Source organism: Dipodomys spectabilis, unplaced genomic scaffold, assembly GCF_019054845.1.
Source record: "Dipodomys spectabilis isolate Male_0828 unplaced genomic scaffold, ASM1905484v1 ptg000063l, whole genome shotgun sequence".
In the NCBI taxonomy this organism is placed as follows: Eukaryota; Metazoa; Chordata; class Mammalia; order Rodentia; family Heteromyidae; genus Dipodomys; species Dipodomys spectabilis.
In genome coordinates, this window is record NW_024870740.1 from 5,256,162 (window position 1) to 5,276,544 (window position 20,383).

General features: G+C 41.5%; 1 protein-coding gene across 1 annotated transcript in view; it reads right to left on the bottom strand.

Moving 5' to 3' along the window:
• Window positions 1-20,383, bottom strand: part of Znf704 (zinc finger protein 704) — a 180,598-nt gene that overhangs the window by 8,410 nt on the left and 151,805 nt on the right. The window contains exons 3-7 of the mRNA XM_042680698.1: window positions 19,062-19,165; window positions 14,467-14,699; window positions 7,576-7,676; window positions 2,090-2,357; window positions 1,381-1,485 (exon numbers count right to left, since the gene is read on the bottom strand). Coding sequence (XP_042536632.1) covers window positions 1,381-1,485; window positions 2,090-2,357; window positions 7,576-7,676; window positions 14,467-14,699; window positions 19,062-19,165 — 811 coding nt within the window. The remainder of the gene's footprint in view (window positions 1-1,380; window positions 1,486-2,089; window positions 2,358-7,575; window positions 7,677-14,466; window positions 14,700-19,061; window positions 19,166-20,383) is intronic.

The window sequence follows — 20,383 nt, forward strand, 5'->3', positions numbered from 1 at the left end:
AGGCAACTGTCAACATCATTCCAGATCCATGGTATTATTTGAAACTTAGATTCTAGGAATGTTTTCTGGAAGCCACCATTACCCAACTTGCTGCCAGCAGGATGCCTTTTATTGTTGGCTATTCCTCTAAGGAATTTAATAAATATTCATTGACAGCATAGCATGATTCATTCAACCACTTTCATTTTTTATCCATGCCCCAGGAGGCTTTTAGACTTGCTGGGAACTCTGGAAGTTGCCAATACTTGACAATAACGGAGCTTTTGTGGGGTCTTTGCAGGAAGGGATAGAGAAGAGAAAATAAGGTTCATGTCTGTTATTCTGAGCCACTTTCTGAATCTTATCAGGAATAATATACCAGTGTGATCACTGACATTGTTTACGTCTATGGGTATTCTCTGATAAACTATAAAAGACCCAATATACTTTTAAATACATGATTAGGACTCAAGTTAATTTCTGGTGATTCATCAGACAGAAGTAATTTAATATGTCAAGGTAATTCTTAAGTACTATTTAAATCTGGTCAGATACTTTGTATTCATTAATTTTCAAATTACCCATCAGTATGGATTCTATAGGCCTTGAAAGAAAAAACAATTCAATTTGTCTATTCTTGGAGCTATAAATGACATACCCACAATATAAATTGAAAGTAACAACTTTTATATTGGTAAACACTTTTTCTGTACAAGTGTGAGTTCAGCTATTAATTCTGTAGTCTTTTGGAAACATAAACATACCATCACTGCAAATAATTTCTAATAAGTTGCTTATCAACACTTGAAACTCTTCTGTTTTCTTTCTTTCTTTTTTTTTGGTTGGTTGTAGGGCTTGAACTCTGGGCTTGGGAGCTGTCCCTGCACTCTTCAACTCATGGCGAGTGCTCTACCGCTTGAGCCACAGTGCCACTTCCAATTTTCTGGTGGTTAATTGGAAATAACAGTCTCACAGACTTTCCTGCCTGGCTAGCTTTGAATTGTGATCCTCAGATCTCAGCCTCCTGAGTAGCTAGGATTATAGGCTTGAGACACTGGTGCCCAGCTTAACTCTTCTGCTTTCTAAAGTACCACTATGAGCATCTTTTTCACAGAGAAGTTCAGCCTTGTTGATGAATTGACCACATCACTTAAGAAATATCATACTTTTGGGCTGGGAATGGTAACAGTTGTTTGGAATCCCAGCTACTCCACAGGCAGGAAGACTGTGGTTCAGGGCTGGCCCAAGCAAAAGAGAGAGGTGTGGCTCAAGTGGTAGAGTGCTTGCCTCCTAGGTGTGATTTTTGGCATGCTGCTTTTTTTCTTTCTTCTACATTTCTGTAACTTATTCTCTATGTTTACATTTGACTTTGCCATATTTCTGGTTTGTCTGTCTACTTACTGGAAGGCCTGTGAAAGTGACTGGAGGAGACTGCCAAGAAATGCTGAAGCTGCTGCCATTAGGGGTGAACTTGGCTGATCCTGGAATGGTCACAGGGGGTGTGGCCTGTTAAACAGAAAACAGAGTTACTATGAGAGAACTTTTGTTTTCCCTTGGATTTAAGCTCTTATTACAAAGTAATTAATGGGAACATTGTCAATTGTATTAATAACTTAGGCCATCTCCTAGGCAGAGTCAAAGGTGGTAAGCAGGTACAGACTTTTTTTCCCTAATATATATTTTCCGGTCCTGGGGCTTGAACTCAGTGCTTTGGGTGCTGTCCCTGAGCCTCTTGGTACTTAAGGCTAGTGCTCTACCACCTATACCACAGCGCCATTTCCAGCTTTCTCTGAGTACTTTATTGGTGATAAGCGTTCCGTGGATTTTCCTGCCCAGGCTGGCTTCAAATGGTGATCTTAAGATCTCAGCCTCCTGAATAGCTAGGATTACAGGTATAAGCCACTGGTGCCCAGTTATGTAGAGTTTTTAAAAACGTCCAAATAAAACCTCTCTAAGATACAGAAGGAAATGTTTATTGACTGTCAAATTTCAAAATTTTATTACACATACATATTCCTATGTTTAGCAGTTAACTTTTGCTCCCAGGCAGATGGATACTACTTTTTGGTTCAGATCAAAGTGACTGTACAATCGGCCCCTTGCAAGTCACCTGGTAAGCATGGTCAGTATGCACGAGGTAGAGGGTGGTAGGAGCTGAGCGGCTCAATGGTGTCATCAGTTTAGTGTCAGATTTGGCACAAGAAGTTTCTGTCCGGCTTGAGTCAGGGATGGGGAAAGTAGGAGGTGAAGCCAGGGACTGGGAGGGAGACACTGGGGCCATGCTGCTCAGTCCATCTGCCATGGAGTCTGTGTTGAGCTTGATCTCAGTGTAGTAGAAATCTTCTTCTCCATCACTATAGTCAGAGTCTCCAACACGCCTAATGCAGAAGAGAGCAAAACAGATGGGCTCAGCCAATCGGTTGTCTTGCCTTGAAATCTTTTTTTTTTTTGCAGATGCTCTTCCCTCTGTCTGGAATGTCCCCTCTCTCTTGTCTGCCTAGCTATCTTTCTCATCCACTCAACTATCCACTTTGAAGGAAGACTTCCTACCCCCTCCTGTTTGAATGTTTTTTCTCAAAGCTCATGAATGTTACCCACCCCGCTCAAATTTAACATGTTCATGGTGTTTGGAAATGGTGTTTTTGAGGAGTAATTAGGACTATATGAGACCACAAGGGTGGGTCCCCTAGGAGCAAGACAGACTTCAGCTAGTAGGCTTTGCTCTATCTCACCATGTCACTTCCTCTGCCATGTCATGATGTAGCAAGAAGAGCCTCATTAGAAACTGAGCAAAGATGTCAGTGCCATGGACTTGGACTTCCAGCCTTTAGCAATGTGGGTCATATAAACTATTCTTTATTAATTACCTGGTCTCAGGTATTTTATTACAGCAATAGAAAAGAAGCTATGACAACCTCTTAGAGTAATACATCTCCCCATCCACTTATTTAATCATCTGACCACAATTTATTGAGAATCTATCGAATTGATTGTTCTCTCTCTTGCTACTATAGTGAACAAAACATAGAATCTTAATGAAACTTAGTCTAATGGAGGAGGCAGATGAAACATCGGCAACAGAATGTACATTTAATATATTAGGCATTGATGAGGCCAAAACAAAAAAATTAAGCAGCATAAGAATGTCTTTAAGCAAAATAAGTGATTGGATAGGAACACTGCATTTTATGTAGAGTAGTTGGAGGAAATCTCTGGAGATTACATGTAAGTAGACGCTTGCCGGAATTGAGTGAGGGAGAGACCACTCTTCTTGTGGGAAGAGCACAGGGAAGAGAAACACAAAGCCTTGGGTAAGAGGATCTGGAGCTTTCCACAGAGAGGAGAAGCCAGTGGCTGCTCATTTAGGAAACGAAGGCAGACAGAAGACCATGACGGGCTTCTGTACCTTTGTACAGTTTTCCTTTTTATTCTAATCCTTTTTAGAAGGATCACTGACTACTGTATGGAAACAGAAGACAGAAAGGCAAACATAGGCACAAAATGGCACTGAGGGGTTCCTTGCCACTAATAATCCTAAGAGCACTGGTTGAAGCTGGACAGATGGCAGTGGGAGGAATGATGAAAAGTCAGAGTGCCTTTGAAGTAGAGACTTCTAGTGTGTGTTGAAGGTGAAGAGTTAAGTCCTTACAGCTAACTCTTAGCCTATGCTCTCTTTAAAGAATATTTATCCCTGGAAGTAATTACTAGCCACATTTCTGCATTTTAATGTATTCATTTATTTACTTTTAATCTTACTATGACGTTGATTCTTCAGGGCTCTATCTTGTTGGTCTTTGCACCACACCATACCCACCAGAATATCTGACATGGAGTAGGGAACCTGTGAAAGGCTGAATGAATGATGCTGGAATTGTAGCACAGTGATTGAGACTACGGATTCTGGAGTTGGATTTCACAGGCTTAGACTATGACAAACATTTTCTAACCGTGGGTATGATTTTGGCAACCTGCACTTAGGCCTCGGTTTCTTTCTTCATTTATCAAATGAGGACCAAGTGGTTAAATAGGCCAGTGTTCAGAATTGTGTGTGACGCCTAATACATGGAAGACAAGGGCTTAGTAAATAAACATGAGGACTGTCAAAGGTCTCAGTGTTTATTCTCCCCAGGAAAAGTATCATCTTAGGTACCCACAAAGCTCTTCTCCTTGTGGAGATGAAAGTGCACTTTCCCAGCCAGGCACTGGTGGCTCATGCCTGTAATTCTAGCTACTTAGGAGGCTGAGATCTGAGGATCGCGGTTCAAACCCAGCGTGGGCAGGAAACTCCGTGAGGCTCTTATCTCCAATAAACCACCAGAAAAACCGGAAGTGGTGCTGTAGCTCAAGTGGTAGAGCACTAGCCTTGAGCTGAAGAGCTGAGGGACAGCACCCAGGCCCAGAGTTCAAGCCCCACGACCGACAAAAAAAAAAAAAAAAAAAAGAAAAAAGAAGAAAGTGCACTTTTCCACAGAAAGTTTTGAATAGAAAAATAATGCATGACCTTAGAAAACACTTATTAGTGGGCTGGGAAGGTGGCTCAGTGGTAGAGCGCTTGCTTTGCATGCCCGAGGCCCTGGGTTCGATTCCCCAGCACCACATAAGCAAAAAGAAAAAAGCTGGAAGTGGCGCTGTGGCTCAAGTGGTAGAGTGCTAGCCTTGAGCTGAAGAGCTGAGGGACAGTGCCCAGGCCCAGAGTTCAGGGCCCCACGACCGGACTCCCCCTCCAAAAAAGAAAAAAAAAACACTTATTAGATGTATTAGTTTCTCCAGAAGTGGTGTGGGTCTGGCACCTGGTTTTCTGGGATAGCTGAAGGAGTCCAGGGGCACCCCTCATCTCAAGGACACATCTGACAGCAGCCATAGATTGCTGACTTGGAACAAACTTGCTTCCTTTCTAATGATCCCTACATAGTACCTAAAATAAACTGCCCTCCCTGGCCCTCTGGCCTTTCTACTTAGCCAAAAGACTGGCTTCTCTGCCCTCCCTCCCTACCCCTGCCATTTCCTTTGAGCTCTGGGACTGAGGTACCTAGGGAAGTATCTTTGGCTTATATCAGGTCTTGCTGGGCTTAACTTTCTGACCAGCATACCATTGAAGACCTCAGAGAGAGGGATAAAGAACGAACCTATGTTTTATTCCTGTTCCTACTTCCTTTCCAGTCTGGGGCAAGCTGAGTTGCTGCTGGCTGCCAAATGCTACTAATAGACACAGAGATCTGGGGGGTATTGTGAACCCTCCAGGACAGTCCTCAGGGTCAAGTCCTGGTATACAAGAATGGAGTGAAAGAGAGAAACAGCATACTTTTCACATGGATGGAAGGCTATGACACCCTTTCTCATACCCACAATCAGTCAACATTTATTAAAAATAGTCCATTAGCCTACAGTTATGTAATCAAGTTCACAGATTAAGGTAAGTACTATGTACTCTCTCCCAGTCCATGACAAAGCTCAGGCCTCAGGCCCTACTCATTAGCCATGACGTCCTGCAAACCCAGGCCCTTTCCTGGGCAGTGGCTGGCAGGGCTATGGACCATAATTCATCAAGGCAATTCTCAGTCCAAATGGGAAGGAAGCTAGGGAAACAACTGAAGTGGCTGCCTTTTGAATGTGACCCACCGTGAGTACACTCTGGGAACTCAGTGGAAAGTCATGTGATGCCACTTGTGGACTATAAATACATATACACATAGCCTGTGCTGCTGAGTGGGGATGAAGAGGATTCCATTTTCTGGGAAGATAGGACTTTAAAACAAATACTGGGCCTGCTAGGTACAGGTTTGTGAAGTTCTTTCTAAACCTGTAGATTTTGCTGAGCTGGTTTTGTTATGAGTTGTCCTAACAGTAAGATTTGAAAAAGGGAGACTGCAGGATTTCCTTCCTTGAAGGTACGGGGGAGAGGCATGAGGGCATTCTGTACTGTGGTATTTCACTATGGTATTCAGGAAATTCAGGCAGATGCTATGGCTGGGGAAGCAAAAGCCCAGCCTGGGCCACACACCCAGTGCTTGGTTACTTGGGTGCCCTGCCCTATAGAAGGCTTTCATATGTTGTCTAGGACAAGCAAAAAAGGTCAAAGCCATGTACATATGACCATATACGATGATGTTGAGTAAAATAAACCCCAAGACAGGGACACAAGTGGTTTTTTCTTTCTTGCTATTGTTTTTTATGTACTTGGAATGCACTATGTGATTCTTTTGTTTCTTTTGTACATTCTTCCCTCACAGTATAACCCCTGTTTTCACTGTATCTGATTCCATTGCCCTACATCTTGTATATACATTTTTATAATTTGGGAAGGGGAAGGGATATAACAAAATGCTTAAATAAGGATACAAGTCGACCCATTGTAACAATGAGATGTATAAGACACTATGTTGAAAACAAACTTTATAATTTCGGGGGAGGGGGGAGAGGGAGGATTTGGGGAGGTTGGGAGGGAAGGGATGATAGGGGAAAAACAAAGGAGGAGCTAACAATGCTCAAATAGGAAATATATTCATACCCTACCCATGTAACCCCTCTGTATAGTATTTTTACAATAAAAAATATATATGGAAGAAAAAAAAAAGAGAAGGCTTTCATGTGGACTCAAACATTAGCTGAGAATTAGGAAGCCAGAACCCTATTCTCTCCATCTTCACCGATGGAGCTGACCTCATGCATTTAGCAAGATAACCTTCAAACGTTTTTCATCCTCTGCCTATATGGCTTTTCGTGGATAATTCATTTCTTAAATTTATCCCTTGCTAGGTAAAGTGACTATTGCGTTTATTTCTCTGAACTCATCTGGTCAAAAGGACTCCTTTACCACTAAACATGTAGAGATGGTTGATCATGAATTTATATTTGTCTGATGCCACTGGGTATGACTCAAGGCCCTATCTTAAGTCCCAGATGCCTGGACAAGGGAGACTCTCAAATACTGCAGAACTGCCACTGCTCCTCTGCTGTAAATTCTACGTGCTGTGGCGGCCCAAAGCTGCATGTAAACTTTCCTTGGAAATGTTGTGACATACAAGGAGGAAAAGTGTCCATTTTTACAAATCAAGTGCTTCTTTGAGCTAGATCATCAGGCACCATCAGAACAGCAACACCAGAACTATAGCAGTTCTTAAATCCGGGGGAGGTCATCTATGCCTCGGAGGCCCAAAGCCATGAATACTTTCTACTGCAAAAACAAATGTATGCTTCATTTTATGGACAATTTCAAGGGACTCAAAGACACTTTGGAGTGCAATCAGAGTTCCCAGCTTCAGAACTCACAGTCAAGTTCTTTTTATTCTGTGAGTATCTCCCACACACGTTTTATCTCTGACTCTCACACATGACCCAGCAGATACTACTAGGGATTTGAGAGGCAACAGAGGCTCTGAGCAGGGACTTGCCTAATGTGAGTTAGTAAGTAAATGTTCTTTGCCTGGGATGTACTAGGCTATAACTGGCAGTGGTTGTCTCTGTGGAGATATGAAGGGCAAACCAGCCCAATGTGCAAACTTCTATGGCATAGCAGTGGTATGTGATGTCAGAGTAGAGAGGGCAGAGCTAAACTGATGGCAGCTGTGCTAAGCTCCTGAGAGAGGGCTGCCTTACCCGAGATGAATGGTCCGGATGTGTTTTTGGATACCTGCGGCAGTGCTCAGCACCTTGCCACAGTTCTTCCAGAGGCATTTAAACATCACCTTCATGGAGTTCTATGAAGAGACAAGATAGTTACAGTAGCATGAAAACCAACCCCTCCACATTTACATTCTGCCATCCCAACATATGTTTTTTTCTCTTTATTAGAGAAGTAACAGCTCCCCACATTCTTGATTTCTTCCCCTCTCCAACCAACTTCTCAGCACCCTGGTAATCCTCTGGATTGCTTATCTCTTTAGGCTTAGGGGTACAATGACTTTCACAGATTGTTTGCCCTTGATACTATACTACATCATTCCCTACTGACTTGTCCTACCCGGTCTATAACTTTATTAAGCCCTTTATTAAGCCTATTAAGTCTATAACTTTATTAAGTCTATAACTTTATTAAGCTCTTCTGAGGATACAAGGGAGTACCCCTTGTATCTACCAGGGATTGGTTGATGCAGAGGAAAAGCAGGTCATAAAAAACATGTGTCATAGGGCTTGGAAGGTGGCTCAGTGGTAGAGTGCTTGCCTCTAGAGTGCATGCCTGAGGCCCTGGATCGATTCCTCAGCACCACAAAAGCAGAAAAAGCCAGAAGTGGTGCTGTGGCTCAAGTGGTAGAGTACTTGCCTTGAGCTGAAGAGCTGAGAGACAGCGCCCAGGCCCAGGGTTCAGGCCCCATGACCGACAAAAACAAACAAACATACAAAAAAGACCAAAACAAAACATGAGTCATGCCAGGCACTGGTGGCTCACATGTGTAATCCTAGATAGGCAGGAGTTTGAGATCTGAGCATTGCTGTTTGGAGCCAGCAGGAAAGTCCATGAGACTGTTAACTCTAGTTAATCACCAAAAAGCCAGAAGCGGAGCTTTGGCTCTACGGGTAGAGCACAAGCCATGAGCAAAATTAAATGAATAAAGCTCAAGGACATTACCCACCCAGGCCTTGAGTTCAAGTTATAGGACTGGGACAAAAAACAAAAACAAACAACAATGACAATGAAACAAAACATGAGTAACATTTGGGGAAGAATAACTCTTTTTTCATGTTTATTTCTTACTTTTAATCTTACAAACCTAGTTCTTAAGAAATACCAACCTAAAATTGCTTGACTAACTTTGAACCATCTCAACTTTAATGAAGTCGAATGGCTTCTATATAGGCCAAGGGTGTTCTTGCATCAAGCCCAAGGCCCCTTAAGTGGTAGCTTAATACTTTTCAAAGTCTACTCGCTTCATCCAGTTGAAACCAATCCTTTGTCTGCAGACAGACAAGTTGCTGTTACACTGAAGGAAAGCAAGCCATGGGAGGAGGAAAATATTAAAAAAAAAAAAGCTAAATAAACAACACCCAGATGGCTGCACAGGTCCAAGCTCGCCCAAGGAAGCCAAACTAAGCAAAGCTGCTGGCAGAGTGGCAGCAGTCAAGTATGAAGGGCCCATCTGTGCTTCAATGCCGGCCTCTCCTCACAACTCTCACAGATGTTCACAAAGCTGGAATGTCCACAAATGCATGGAACAACAGCTGAAAATTCACCCCCAATGGAAAACACACAAAGTCAATGTCAACTGACATCAGATCTCATGGAACAGACCTCTTCCTATAAAGCATCTGAGGAGAGAGGAAAGGCAGAAGGAGGCCAGTGTTGACTGGAATCCAATATGTGCCCAGTCCTGTGCTAAGAACTTCAATCCATTTTCTTCATTTAACATTCACAGCACCCCAATGGGAAGCTGAAACTTTGAGCAGCTACAAACAACCACAATGGGAGATGCACTCTTTAGAATAACCCAAGTCTAGTTCTGAAGGCTCCAACAGTTGCAAAGAGCTTTTTTTGTCTTTTTTGTTTGTTTGTTTGGTCCTGGGCTTGGGCACTGTCCCTGCGCTCTTCAGCTCAAGGCAAGTGTTCTACCACTTGAGCCACAGCGCCACTTCCACAAAGAACTTTCTAGAGCTTATTATTATTTTTTTTAATAAAGAGACAGAGAGAGGGACTTTTGTGTAGCCTGGCCTGGAATAAGTCAAGATTTGATTATGTTGTGTGCCACCACACCTAGTATTCAATTCTATTTTCAAATTGTTTTATGCTTGCAATACATGTAGTAGCTTCTGTTTTCCTGACTCCAGATTACCATGTAGGAACAAGAAACATGGCTTGGTTTCAAAGTATTAATATGGCATGCTTAGGAATAAATTCAATTAAAGCTATATTCCGGAATTTACAAGAAGTCCTATTCCTATACTAGCAGCCTTGGATTAGTGTCATTTGCCTTTTCTGAGGCAACTGAGACTATCAGGTTTATTTTTTAACAGGGTGGCTGAGGGATGTGTACGTGTGTGTGCATATAGCGGGTAGAGTTGGGCATTTACAGTTCACATTTTTTCAGAGTAGACTAGGTTTCTTGAGAGCTGGAGGAGGATCCAATTATTCCGTGCAGGCGAGTTTTTCACATTAAATATACTTGCTCAGCCTGTCTCCTGGGGACCCATTCCCCATGGCAGAGGCGCCAATGGCTGTCAGGATCAAGAGGTCCACTCAGACCTCAACTAATGCTGAAAGACTGAGATGTGAACTGCTTTTTTTTTTTTTTTTTTTGGCTTGAACTCAGGGCCTGGAGGCTGTTCCTGAGCCTCTCTGTACTCAAGGATAGAGCTCTACCCCTTGAGTCACAGCATCGCTTTTGGCTTTTCTGTGTAGTTTAATGGAGATTAGAGTCTCATGGAATTTCCTGCCCTTGTCTGGCTTTGAACCGTGATCCTCAGATCTCAGCCTCCTGATTAGCTAGGATTACAGATGTGAGCCACTGGCGCTTGGCTTGAGCTGCTGTTATTTTAAAGTTAGTTAAGAAGCTGGTGGGGTTTCAGTTATTTCCTTAATTAGGGAAGTAGCTTTATAAGTTTCTATGGGTTTTGCTTTCTTTATTTGTAAAATGAAAGAACCAAATGAAATGAGTACTTTTTGATCTTCAAGGTGTGCAAAGTAGTGAGTTCAAATATTCAAATATATACCAGCACTCACCTATCTTCACTCTTTATTGATGTTGTGGTGATGAGTAAATTACATGTAAAGATCAACAAAGAGATCTTTGTAAATGGAATAGCATAGAAAATATATTTTTCCTCTTCTGGCTTCTTTTCTGGCAGCATAATGCTTTTGAAATTCATTAGTTGTTTTGTATATCAGAAGTTTTACCCCATCTTAGAAAGGAGAAGAATTCCACAGCAGAACATGCTGCAGTTTGCTTCTCCATTTGCCTGTGGATGGACATTTGGGTTGGTTCCAGTTTGGGGTGATAATGAATAAAGCTGCTATGAACATTTGTCCACAAATTTGTGTGTGTGTGTGTGTGTGTGTGTGTGTGTGTGTGTGTGTGTGTGTGTGTGTGCATGTGTTTTCCTACGTCTGAGGTAAATACATATCCAAGAGTGAAATTGCTGGGTCATATGGTAAATGCATATTCTACCTTGTAAGGAATTGTCAAATTCTTTTACAAAGTATTTATGCCATGTTACATTTCTACCAGCAATGAATGAGCATTCCTGCTGCCAGTGTTTGGTCTTTTGTACTGGAAATACACACTGTGTGATTCCATTGAGTCAAAGTTCTACATGAGTCAATATGAATAGAGTGTGAGAAGTCAGAAGAGTGGTAGCTTATCTGAAGTGCGAGGTCACCTGACTGCAGAGGGTGAGAGGAACGCCGCTTTCTCACTGACTGGTATGCTAAAGCTGGGCTCACTGTATTTTGTGAAAACTGGAGCTGAGACTGGTTTAAAATGATTTCTGCAACAACAACAAATAGATTCCTGAGTGAGCTGAAATCCCTAGTGGTTGTGCAGTTTCTCAATCGGTGGATTCTAGAAGTGTGTCTCATCTTTGGGGACCTCTCTTCATTTCCAGATGAGACTGGAGTGATCTTCAAATGTGGAAAAATCAACACTGCACTGGATGATATCTGAAGCCCTTGGAACCCCAGTGCCCAAATCCTATAGCTAGTATGGCTGGCTGTTCAAAGAACCTGTTAACTAAATTGCCCAGATCTCTCTGATCTTTACCCCGGTCTGGTTGGCAGGCTGTCATCATAATGAAACCCAAGCAGATGACCCTAGCTGTGTTGCTTTGCCATGTCCTTTCTGGCCCCACAACAGTGGCTCTACCTCTGGGGCTACACTCCTTGTAGGATGTACTCTCTGTACAAAATTAGTGGGTTAAAAATTAATTTAGCAGAGCCTGGTAACATACTTATTTGTGAGGGTTTTCTGGGTTTGTTTTCTTTTTGAAGCAGTCATTCACAATTTAAAGTGATTTGTTGCTTTCTCATTCTGAAAGACTGAAAATGAGGAGTGCAGTAAATGATTAATCCATTGTTTACTACTGGCACAGCACAGCTCTTGTGGGAGCACCTAATGTTAACACTTTCAACTGTGACTTGAGATCCCCCAATACAAGGTAAAACTGTTCCTTGTTAAGACACCTGTGACTTATATAAAAATGATGAACGAAGGCTGGGATTTAGTAATTGCCTTTGAGGGGCTGCTGATGCTGAGTCAGTTTTCCTTTACCCTAATTTCTGCCAGTATCACTGCAAACTTTACTCTATGCACTGAAGAGGGAGGCCTCAAAGGAGAACAGCGTGTCTGAGGAGCAAGTTGTTCAGAACCACAATAGTATTGGTTTAAACAATGTGGGATCAGAATGGAAAAGGGAGGCGAGTGGTCTTCTTTTCCCTCCTAGGTGTCAGTTAGTTGTCAAATAGGTAAAAAGGCAAGCATAGTATTAGCAGTTACCACGGACTGCTCTTTAGATCCTCTTGTAACACTTCTCATAGCAGCCCCATCAATGTGGTTGCTTCCGTTACCCACATTTTACAGATGAAGAGACTGAGGCTGAGCTACTGGAACTGGCATGCCAATTTCAGAATGCAGACTCAGGTATGTGGCATGGGAAAGATGCACAAAATCCAATACATCTGGTTCTCTAGGGGTCTCCTGGGCTTGATGGTTAGTTCTTGGCCTTCCACAGACTTGTTTTCTGCTCAGATGGCCATATTTAGGGTCATTGCCTCACCTTGTGGGCAGGACTGGAACTGCACCTCCCTGTACCTCCCTTCTTGCATTCTTACCTACCTTCTCTGCAGAGCCTCTAAAGAGGGGCATATGCTCCATTTCAAGGAGTTTAGCAGGCAGCTCAAATTCCTCTCTGCCCTCAATTTATTCCTGAACCTTCCTCACCCTACTTCGTACCTGCCATGTAATATGTGCCTATTTTCCCTTTATGTTACTCTTCCTTGTGGGCAATGTGGATTCTCTGAATTAATTTGCCTCAAGGATTTCCCCTTTTTGATTTCAGTTAAGCTGACCTTGTTTCTGCCTCATTCTAAATTACACACTCCCGGGCAAGTCGTGCAATCTCAATGAGCCTCCTTTGCAAAATGAGAATAAAGACATATCTAAGATTTTGGGATGAGTAAATGAAATAGGTATTTAAAAGCGTTAGGTATACTTATAACTAAACACCCAAAGATGGCTATGATCAGATTATTTCTTCCTCACTATTTAAATAGGAGAAAGAGGTTGCATAGGCAATAATCCTCACACTTTCAACTTCATCTCATAAGGTGGCGCTTGGATTGCCAGAAGAGCGCGTGGTGTGTGTGAGACGAGATGAGACAGGCAGGAGTCACAGGAACACAGAATACTCTCTCAGTTTTTGTCCGTTGAGATGGGGTCTTGCACAGTTTGTGCCTGGACTAGGCTTCTGATCTTTCCCTCTTGAGCAGCTGGGATTAAAGCCATGAGCTATGCTGATTAGTAACATGATTTTAAAAAAACAAAGACAAAAATATTTTCTTGATGTAGAGGTGGTAGTGCTATATTCTGTGAAAGAGAAATGTTTTATAATAAACCGTGAGGATAATAAAATAAACATTTATGAAGAACCAAGAGGGCCTGAGTTGCTGTCGCCTCTTGTCAAAGGAGCCAGGTAAATGCATGTTGTCCTAATCCTTAATCCCATAGAATACAGGACTGTTAGGAGGACTATATAAAGCTGTCAGAAATTAGTTTACTAAATCCATTAATTAGATCCATTTTGTAAAGACATTTTTCCACCCATACCCATGTATACATGTTTATACATGTTTATTCAACTTGTTTTGAAACTTGAAAGACTATTTATTGAAGGGGAGTGTAGACTGCTTTTGTTCACCCAAAGAAATGGGAGAATCAGCACCTACACTGAGCGAAAATCAAGACTGCTCACACATTTTCCTGACATCACATTATCTGACCTTTTCCGCTTGACTCATACATATACTAGATATTGCAAATAAGGGAAACCATGGGACCTATGTTTCTTTGGGCCTACCCTTAGATATGTATTTTAATATTCTTTTCTTTCATGCATGTGTTTCTAACGCATTTATAAGATTATCTCTTTGTTGCTTTGTATGTCCCTCCCCCACAGTATAACCCCTGCTTTCACTATATTTGATGTCAGTATAACTTGTGGAGGAGATGGGGAAAAACCAGTTGTTTAAGGATACAGGTGGACCTGTTGCAACAATGAGGAGTACAAGTTGTCATGTCCAAAACGAGCTTTACAACGTCGGTGGGGAGGTAGGGGGGAAGGGAGGGAAAGGAGAAGGATTGGGATTGGGGGGGAGGAGGGAGGCTGGGAAGGGATGTGAAGGGTAAACCAAAGGAGGAGGCTGCAATGCTTGGTAAGAAATGTACGCATTATCCTGCCCATGTAATTGTAACCCCTCTGTACAGTATGTTCACAAATAAAATAAAATTAAATTAAAAAAAAAAAAGGACTGCTCACACAGACCCTACGTGTGTCAGCCACACCCACCTTCCTTTTCCTGGGAATTGGCTCATCAAAGAGCAGGTTGCTGGCCTCGGCCTCATCGATGCCGTCATCTGGCTGCACCGGGCTGCGGAAGGGTTTGAAGCTGTCGGCAGACAGTGGTGGCGACGGCGTGGATGGGTTGGACTGGTCACTGGGGGCACTCCAGCTCCAGTAGCCGCTGCTGCTGCTGCTGGAAGGCACGCAGCCCCCCTCCTTCCAGGATCCGCTGAGGCCCTCTGCACGTCACACACACAGGTCAGTGTGTGTGTGTGGGGGGCAGAGTACCCACACAGGTCAGTGTGGGGGTCCTGTGAGCCGGGAAGGGGGGATCTTGCCCCGCACCCCTCCCCCCATCACACTTAGCCTTGTGCATCAGCTGTCTGTAAACCATCACCTCTCAAGTCACACGTTAGCTAATAAACAGTAACTTTATAACCAGAAGGCAGGTTTTTCTAAGAGCTCTCTGGTGTGTGCTCTATTGTGTTGTGCCATTTCCTTGGGGTGGCAGTGGAGACTATATGTAAATAAGAAAAACAATAAAAAAGATTTTTTTGATGATGTGGTTTTTAATTAGGACAACCTATTTAAGAAACCTGAAAGGCTATTAAAGGGGGGTGTAGACTGCTATTGTTCACCCAAAGAAATGGGAGAATCAGCACTCACACTGAGTGCAAAGCAAGACTGTGCACACAGGCTTCATGAAGTATGGGTTTACTGACTGCAGTGCTGACAGAGATGGTATGTGTTGTATGCTCTCAGATTATTTGGTCACAGCATACCCCCTCCAATTCTAATTTCAACTTTACTTTCCAAAAGTGTTCCTCATAGGACTATCATTCTTAGAATACATTTATAGCAGGTTAAACACTCTTAAAAGAAACAATAATTTTAATAACTAAAGCCACTTCCTAAGCTGCTTATTATTCCAAATTGTAGTGCCTTGTGTTCTGTAAATGTTGCTACATCTCATAAAGCCAAGTTGTGCCATTTCAGGCATTGTTACATATGTCTGGCAGAGTCATGTTGAGCCATTTTCCAGAGAAGGACAGTCACAGGAAGTTCGTGACTACTAAATCACCCTGCTGGTCTGAGGGCCATTGGCCCTCCATCCTCCAGTGCACATGGGGGCTCTAGACAATAAAATCTTCTATTCTCTCTGGAAAGCTAGGATCAGATAAGCATTTGTTGACAATAAGAACTGAGAAGATTGGCGTTCAATTTAACCTTTCCACTTGTGGAAAACACTATGGGAAATGCTTATTAATGTAGCAACTTTCTTTGAATGGCTTGGGGAAGAAGGTCTTTTAATCACTGAAGATTTATTTTCCCTTTCAAGACATCCAATCTTAATTAGCATTTGTAGAAAGTCTACTTTCTGGATAATTTCTTCTCTATATTTATGTGCATTGTGAATATATTAAAACTAACTATAAGGAGGGTAAAAAAATCCCAAAATGCCTCATTAAAAAATACTCTTAATGTCTGTGTAATTAGTAATGAAGAAAAAAATGACTGGCAGAATAGCATTCACGGAGAAATTTCTTAACTACCCTGACCTAATTATACATTTCCAGTATACTCGTCAGCTATGTTAAGCAAAAAGTTTAAAAGCATAAAGTTTTCAGCTGCAATAGAAGTTGCCCATTTTATAAAGCAAGTTCTGTCAGAATCAAATGGCCATTCTCCCAGGCTCACACATTGCCAGCACCAACAAAGCCATTAGTTTCACCTTCCTTCTGGTCTAACAGGCATTCAGTATACTGGGCCCTTATGAGGAGTATCACAGAAGACCTTAAGTGATAGTACTTGGGGTGAAAACCTCATTTAGCAGGCTCAGGTGGCTTATAAACACATCCCAACACACATTAGTACAAAATAAAATCAAGTCCAAGGTGCTAGACATGCAATCATGTTGCACATGAGGAACTAAATACATTTTGGGAACTGTTACACTGTGTGGTTACATTACTCCTGACAAAGCCCAAAATTAAATTGCTTAATGGTTTATAAATGGTATTTCCTTTAGTAACACTAATCAGAAGGATAAAGGGATACAGAAATGAGGTTTTGAGAAACAAATCAGGACTGATTCATACAATTTCTTAGGGGGCAGTATCTTCCTGTCTCACAGAAGATATTGGACTGTTACTCTCTTTGCCACCCACCTCCTGATGTTATGATTCTTGTAGGTTACAGGAAAGGATCACAACAGTTTCCAAAAATATCACTGATATTCAGTAATTCTGGAGAGCAATATGGATTCCTAAAAAAATCCAATGTTTTCATTACTATAAATTGATTTTGCTATTTTAAATTTGCTTCTTCTTGCAGACTAAATGAGTGGTATCAGACAATTCTAGGGTTATTAGTTGAGTAGTTATTTTTTAATCCACAAATGAACATGAAATTACTATTGTGCTAACAAAAGTTAGCACTGAAGGATCAAAAGGGTTTATTTTAATTCTAACCTTTAAATACAAAAGAACAATAGAATTTTCTCTGTTTTAAAAAAAAGAATCCAGTGGCGAAAATAATGATTAATTTAAGATATACCTTTTTTTTCTCCCTCAAAAAGTTTCACCTTTTTCCTACAATATCTTCTGGAGGTGATTCCAGCTTTGCTTTGACTGTGATCTTTCTTTAGCAGTACTACAAAGCTGAGACTCAGGATGGGTATTTGCCAAGAGGTCCTCAGAGGGTCAGTTACTAAACAATAATGGTCAACCTTAAACCAAGGGCATCTGACCTCCCAGTGCTGTGTGAAGAGATAGAATCACTGCAGTGAAGGAAGTTTGGTAAGCTCCTTTGATTCATGACATTGATAGGAATTCCCAGAATCTTGACCATTCTTTCTACTAAAATGGGCTTGGAGAAGGATTTGATGAGGAGTCATTTCTGCAAATTTGCTTTAATAGCTCATGTTTACAAATAAAATATATGACCCATAGCTCAATCTCACTGACTTAGCTGGTTCTGCAGAAGTACCCATTGTTGGTAAGTCTCATTCAGTGAGCTCAGTACATTACATGTCAGTGAAGTGTAGTCAGCTTCCTCCCACAGGGAGTTCTCTGTGAACACTTTGCCAAAATTGTCACTGATCATCTAGATGCAGAATTCAGTCTTCTGAGCGTTCTGCCCTCCGAAGCACCAGGCATCTCTCCCTGAAACACACCTTTCTTTGTTTCCGTAAAACTACTCTCTTGGTTTTGTCTTTCTTTGGTTACCCCTTAGATTTTTCTCAGCTGCTTTTCCCCTATCAATCCCTTGCATAATGCAAGAAAAGTTTTCCTTTGTAATTTGCTTCTACACACCTCTTATCCATGTACCCAGCCTAAAATGGTGCCTTCTAAGTCTATACTATCAGTACAGATCGCTCTTCCAAACTTTGTTCATATCTCCACCAGAAAGTACCCCTTGAGTGACCCTAGCACTGTTTATGAAGCCAGTTTCACTGGACTGATTGTCTTTTAAAATAACCTTACTTCTTACCCTAACCATTTACCAAGAAATCTGTTTCTCTGCCTTTGTCCCTTGCTGAAGAATCTAACTCTCTGGAAGTCAACCTTGATACACTCTTCCTCCTTCTTCCTCTCCATTAACAAACCCTGTTGATTCTACCTTATTTATCTTTCTTAATTCTGTCCTATTCTTAATTATGACCACCAAAGTCCAGGCCATCTGTATGTATGTGTGTATAGTGTGGTAACTGTAATCCTAATTTTCCAGTGATGGGATCATTTCAATAACTCTCTTACTGTCTCAGAATAAAGCCCAAACTCCTAGGCAAGAATTCATGTAAAGCTCTTGATGCAGACATCTACTTCATCTCCCTCTGTCTGTCCTCTTGGCTTTTATGCAGAATTAAATTGATTAAGAGAGCAGATCTGGATATAGAAAGATATACACTAGAATTATAGTTCTGTCATTTTACCAGCCAATTACTGCATTATCGTGCTTTAGAGTAAAATTGTCATAATAAGAGTTGTTGGGAGAACTCTCCCAACATGAACTAAAGTAAGCATACTTGGCACAAAGTAAGTTCAATAAATGGTAGGCATTAATATTGTTATAATTGATTATCTTTTTTTCCCCCAAAGAGATAGGTACTATCTGGGATTATGGGTACTGTTTTCCAATGATATATTCAAAGCATCTAGATGGTACCTGATAAGTATACATTAAAGTAATGAACAGACTAAATAATTCTATTTGATTAAAAAGTCTGAGATAATGCTTTTATAAATATTTAATCTTCAGTGAATTCTTTGATCCAACTATCTTCTCCATCAACCAGAAATTACATTGGGGAAAACTAGCCAATCTCTATTGATCTGGGGGGGTGGGGAAGGAATGCAAGTACTATAAAGTTGTGTCCTGGGAAGGCAGAAAACAAGTGATGGAACTCAGTAGTGGAAGTTGAATAAATGGTAGACTCATTCACTGCATTGGGATTTCTGGGAAGTGTAGAAGAGGCTGATAGCCCTAACGTCTCAATTTTTCCACATTTCCCCTTACTTTTTCAGTTGACAGAAATGAGAGTCCTCAAAGAGAGGCCTCATTCTTGGGTGTCTTTCCCTACACCCACACCCTAGGCTTACCATTTGGCCGCATAGGAGGGCTTCGAACCAAAGGGCTAGTTGACAAGCTGGTTAGTACCATTGCTGCTGTCACTTTGTCCATGTCTAGTTCTTCTGAAGATTTTCTGTAAAACAGGAAGGGGGCACGGTCAGCTGTGCTCATTCTGTACAGAATGTGGCCATTCAGGTGCCACATGCTGCTACATATTTACTTCTTTAACTTATCCCCATGACAACCCAGATTTATGTTACAGATGAGGAAGCTGAAGTCCAAGAAGTAAAATGATTCAATAAGAGTTACATCTATCAGGAAGAAAAGGATTCCTTCATTCACTGTTCATCTAACAACTGTTTCCTGAGTATGTGAATGGATGAGATGCTGCTCTGGGCACAAGAGGTGCATGGTGGATAGCAGATATGGTCTGTGGTCATCAGGTTTCAGTTTTATTCTAAGTGGAATGGGATGTCACTGAAACACTTTCAGAGCAGGGCTAGTGACACAATATGATTAATATTTGCAAAATAACACATGAGCTGTAATGTGAAGCATGGAGTTTAGGGAAAAGTGAATAGAAATGTCAGATAGAAGATGGTTGCTAGTAGTACAAAGGAGAGAAAGGGGTAGCTTGGATTCAGGGCTGAAGCAATGACAGGTGACCTGGAGGGACTGGCTGGTAAGTGTGGAGAGATAAGAAAGGAAAGATTCAGGATGACTCCAGCTGTCAGATTGAGGATTGGCTGGCTAGAGCCCTTTACTGAGATGAGAGAGACAAATTAGGGGAGTTTAAACGGCAGTGTTACTTTTGTTTTCTCTCTTCCATATACTACTAGTGGAAGAACAGCTCATAGAAGTAGTTATGTTGTAAAGTGCAGAGCCACTGGTAATAGTTCACTGAGATGAAAAGGTTGGCCAAATTAGCCTGAATAAAGTCTGATAAGGTAAAGATCATGATGACTAGAGTCAGCTTGTTTAAACTTATTTCAAGAAAGAAATTAAAATGAAGAGGTAAACAATTATGTGTACATTTACATCAAATAAATTGTGCTAACTCGTGAGAGATGAATATTTTCCAATTAGGGGATATTTGAAGAAGCACAAACAGGATTAATAAGCCATATGCACAAATGAATTGTCACCTTGACAAATGTGGCTTTTGTTCACAGGTGTGCTGTAAAACCTGTAAAAGCAATGAACTCTAGAGTTGGAAACTCCATAGCATTCCTTCACAGCATATTAAGCAAAAGAAATTCTGACACTGGAGAAAAAATGAAATGATTTCCCTGTTTAGGAGGCTGTTCTATTAATTGCATCATATAAAATTATAAAAATTATTAGTTTGGCC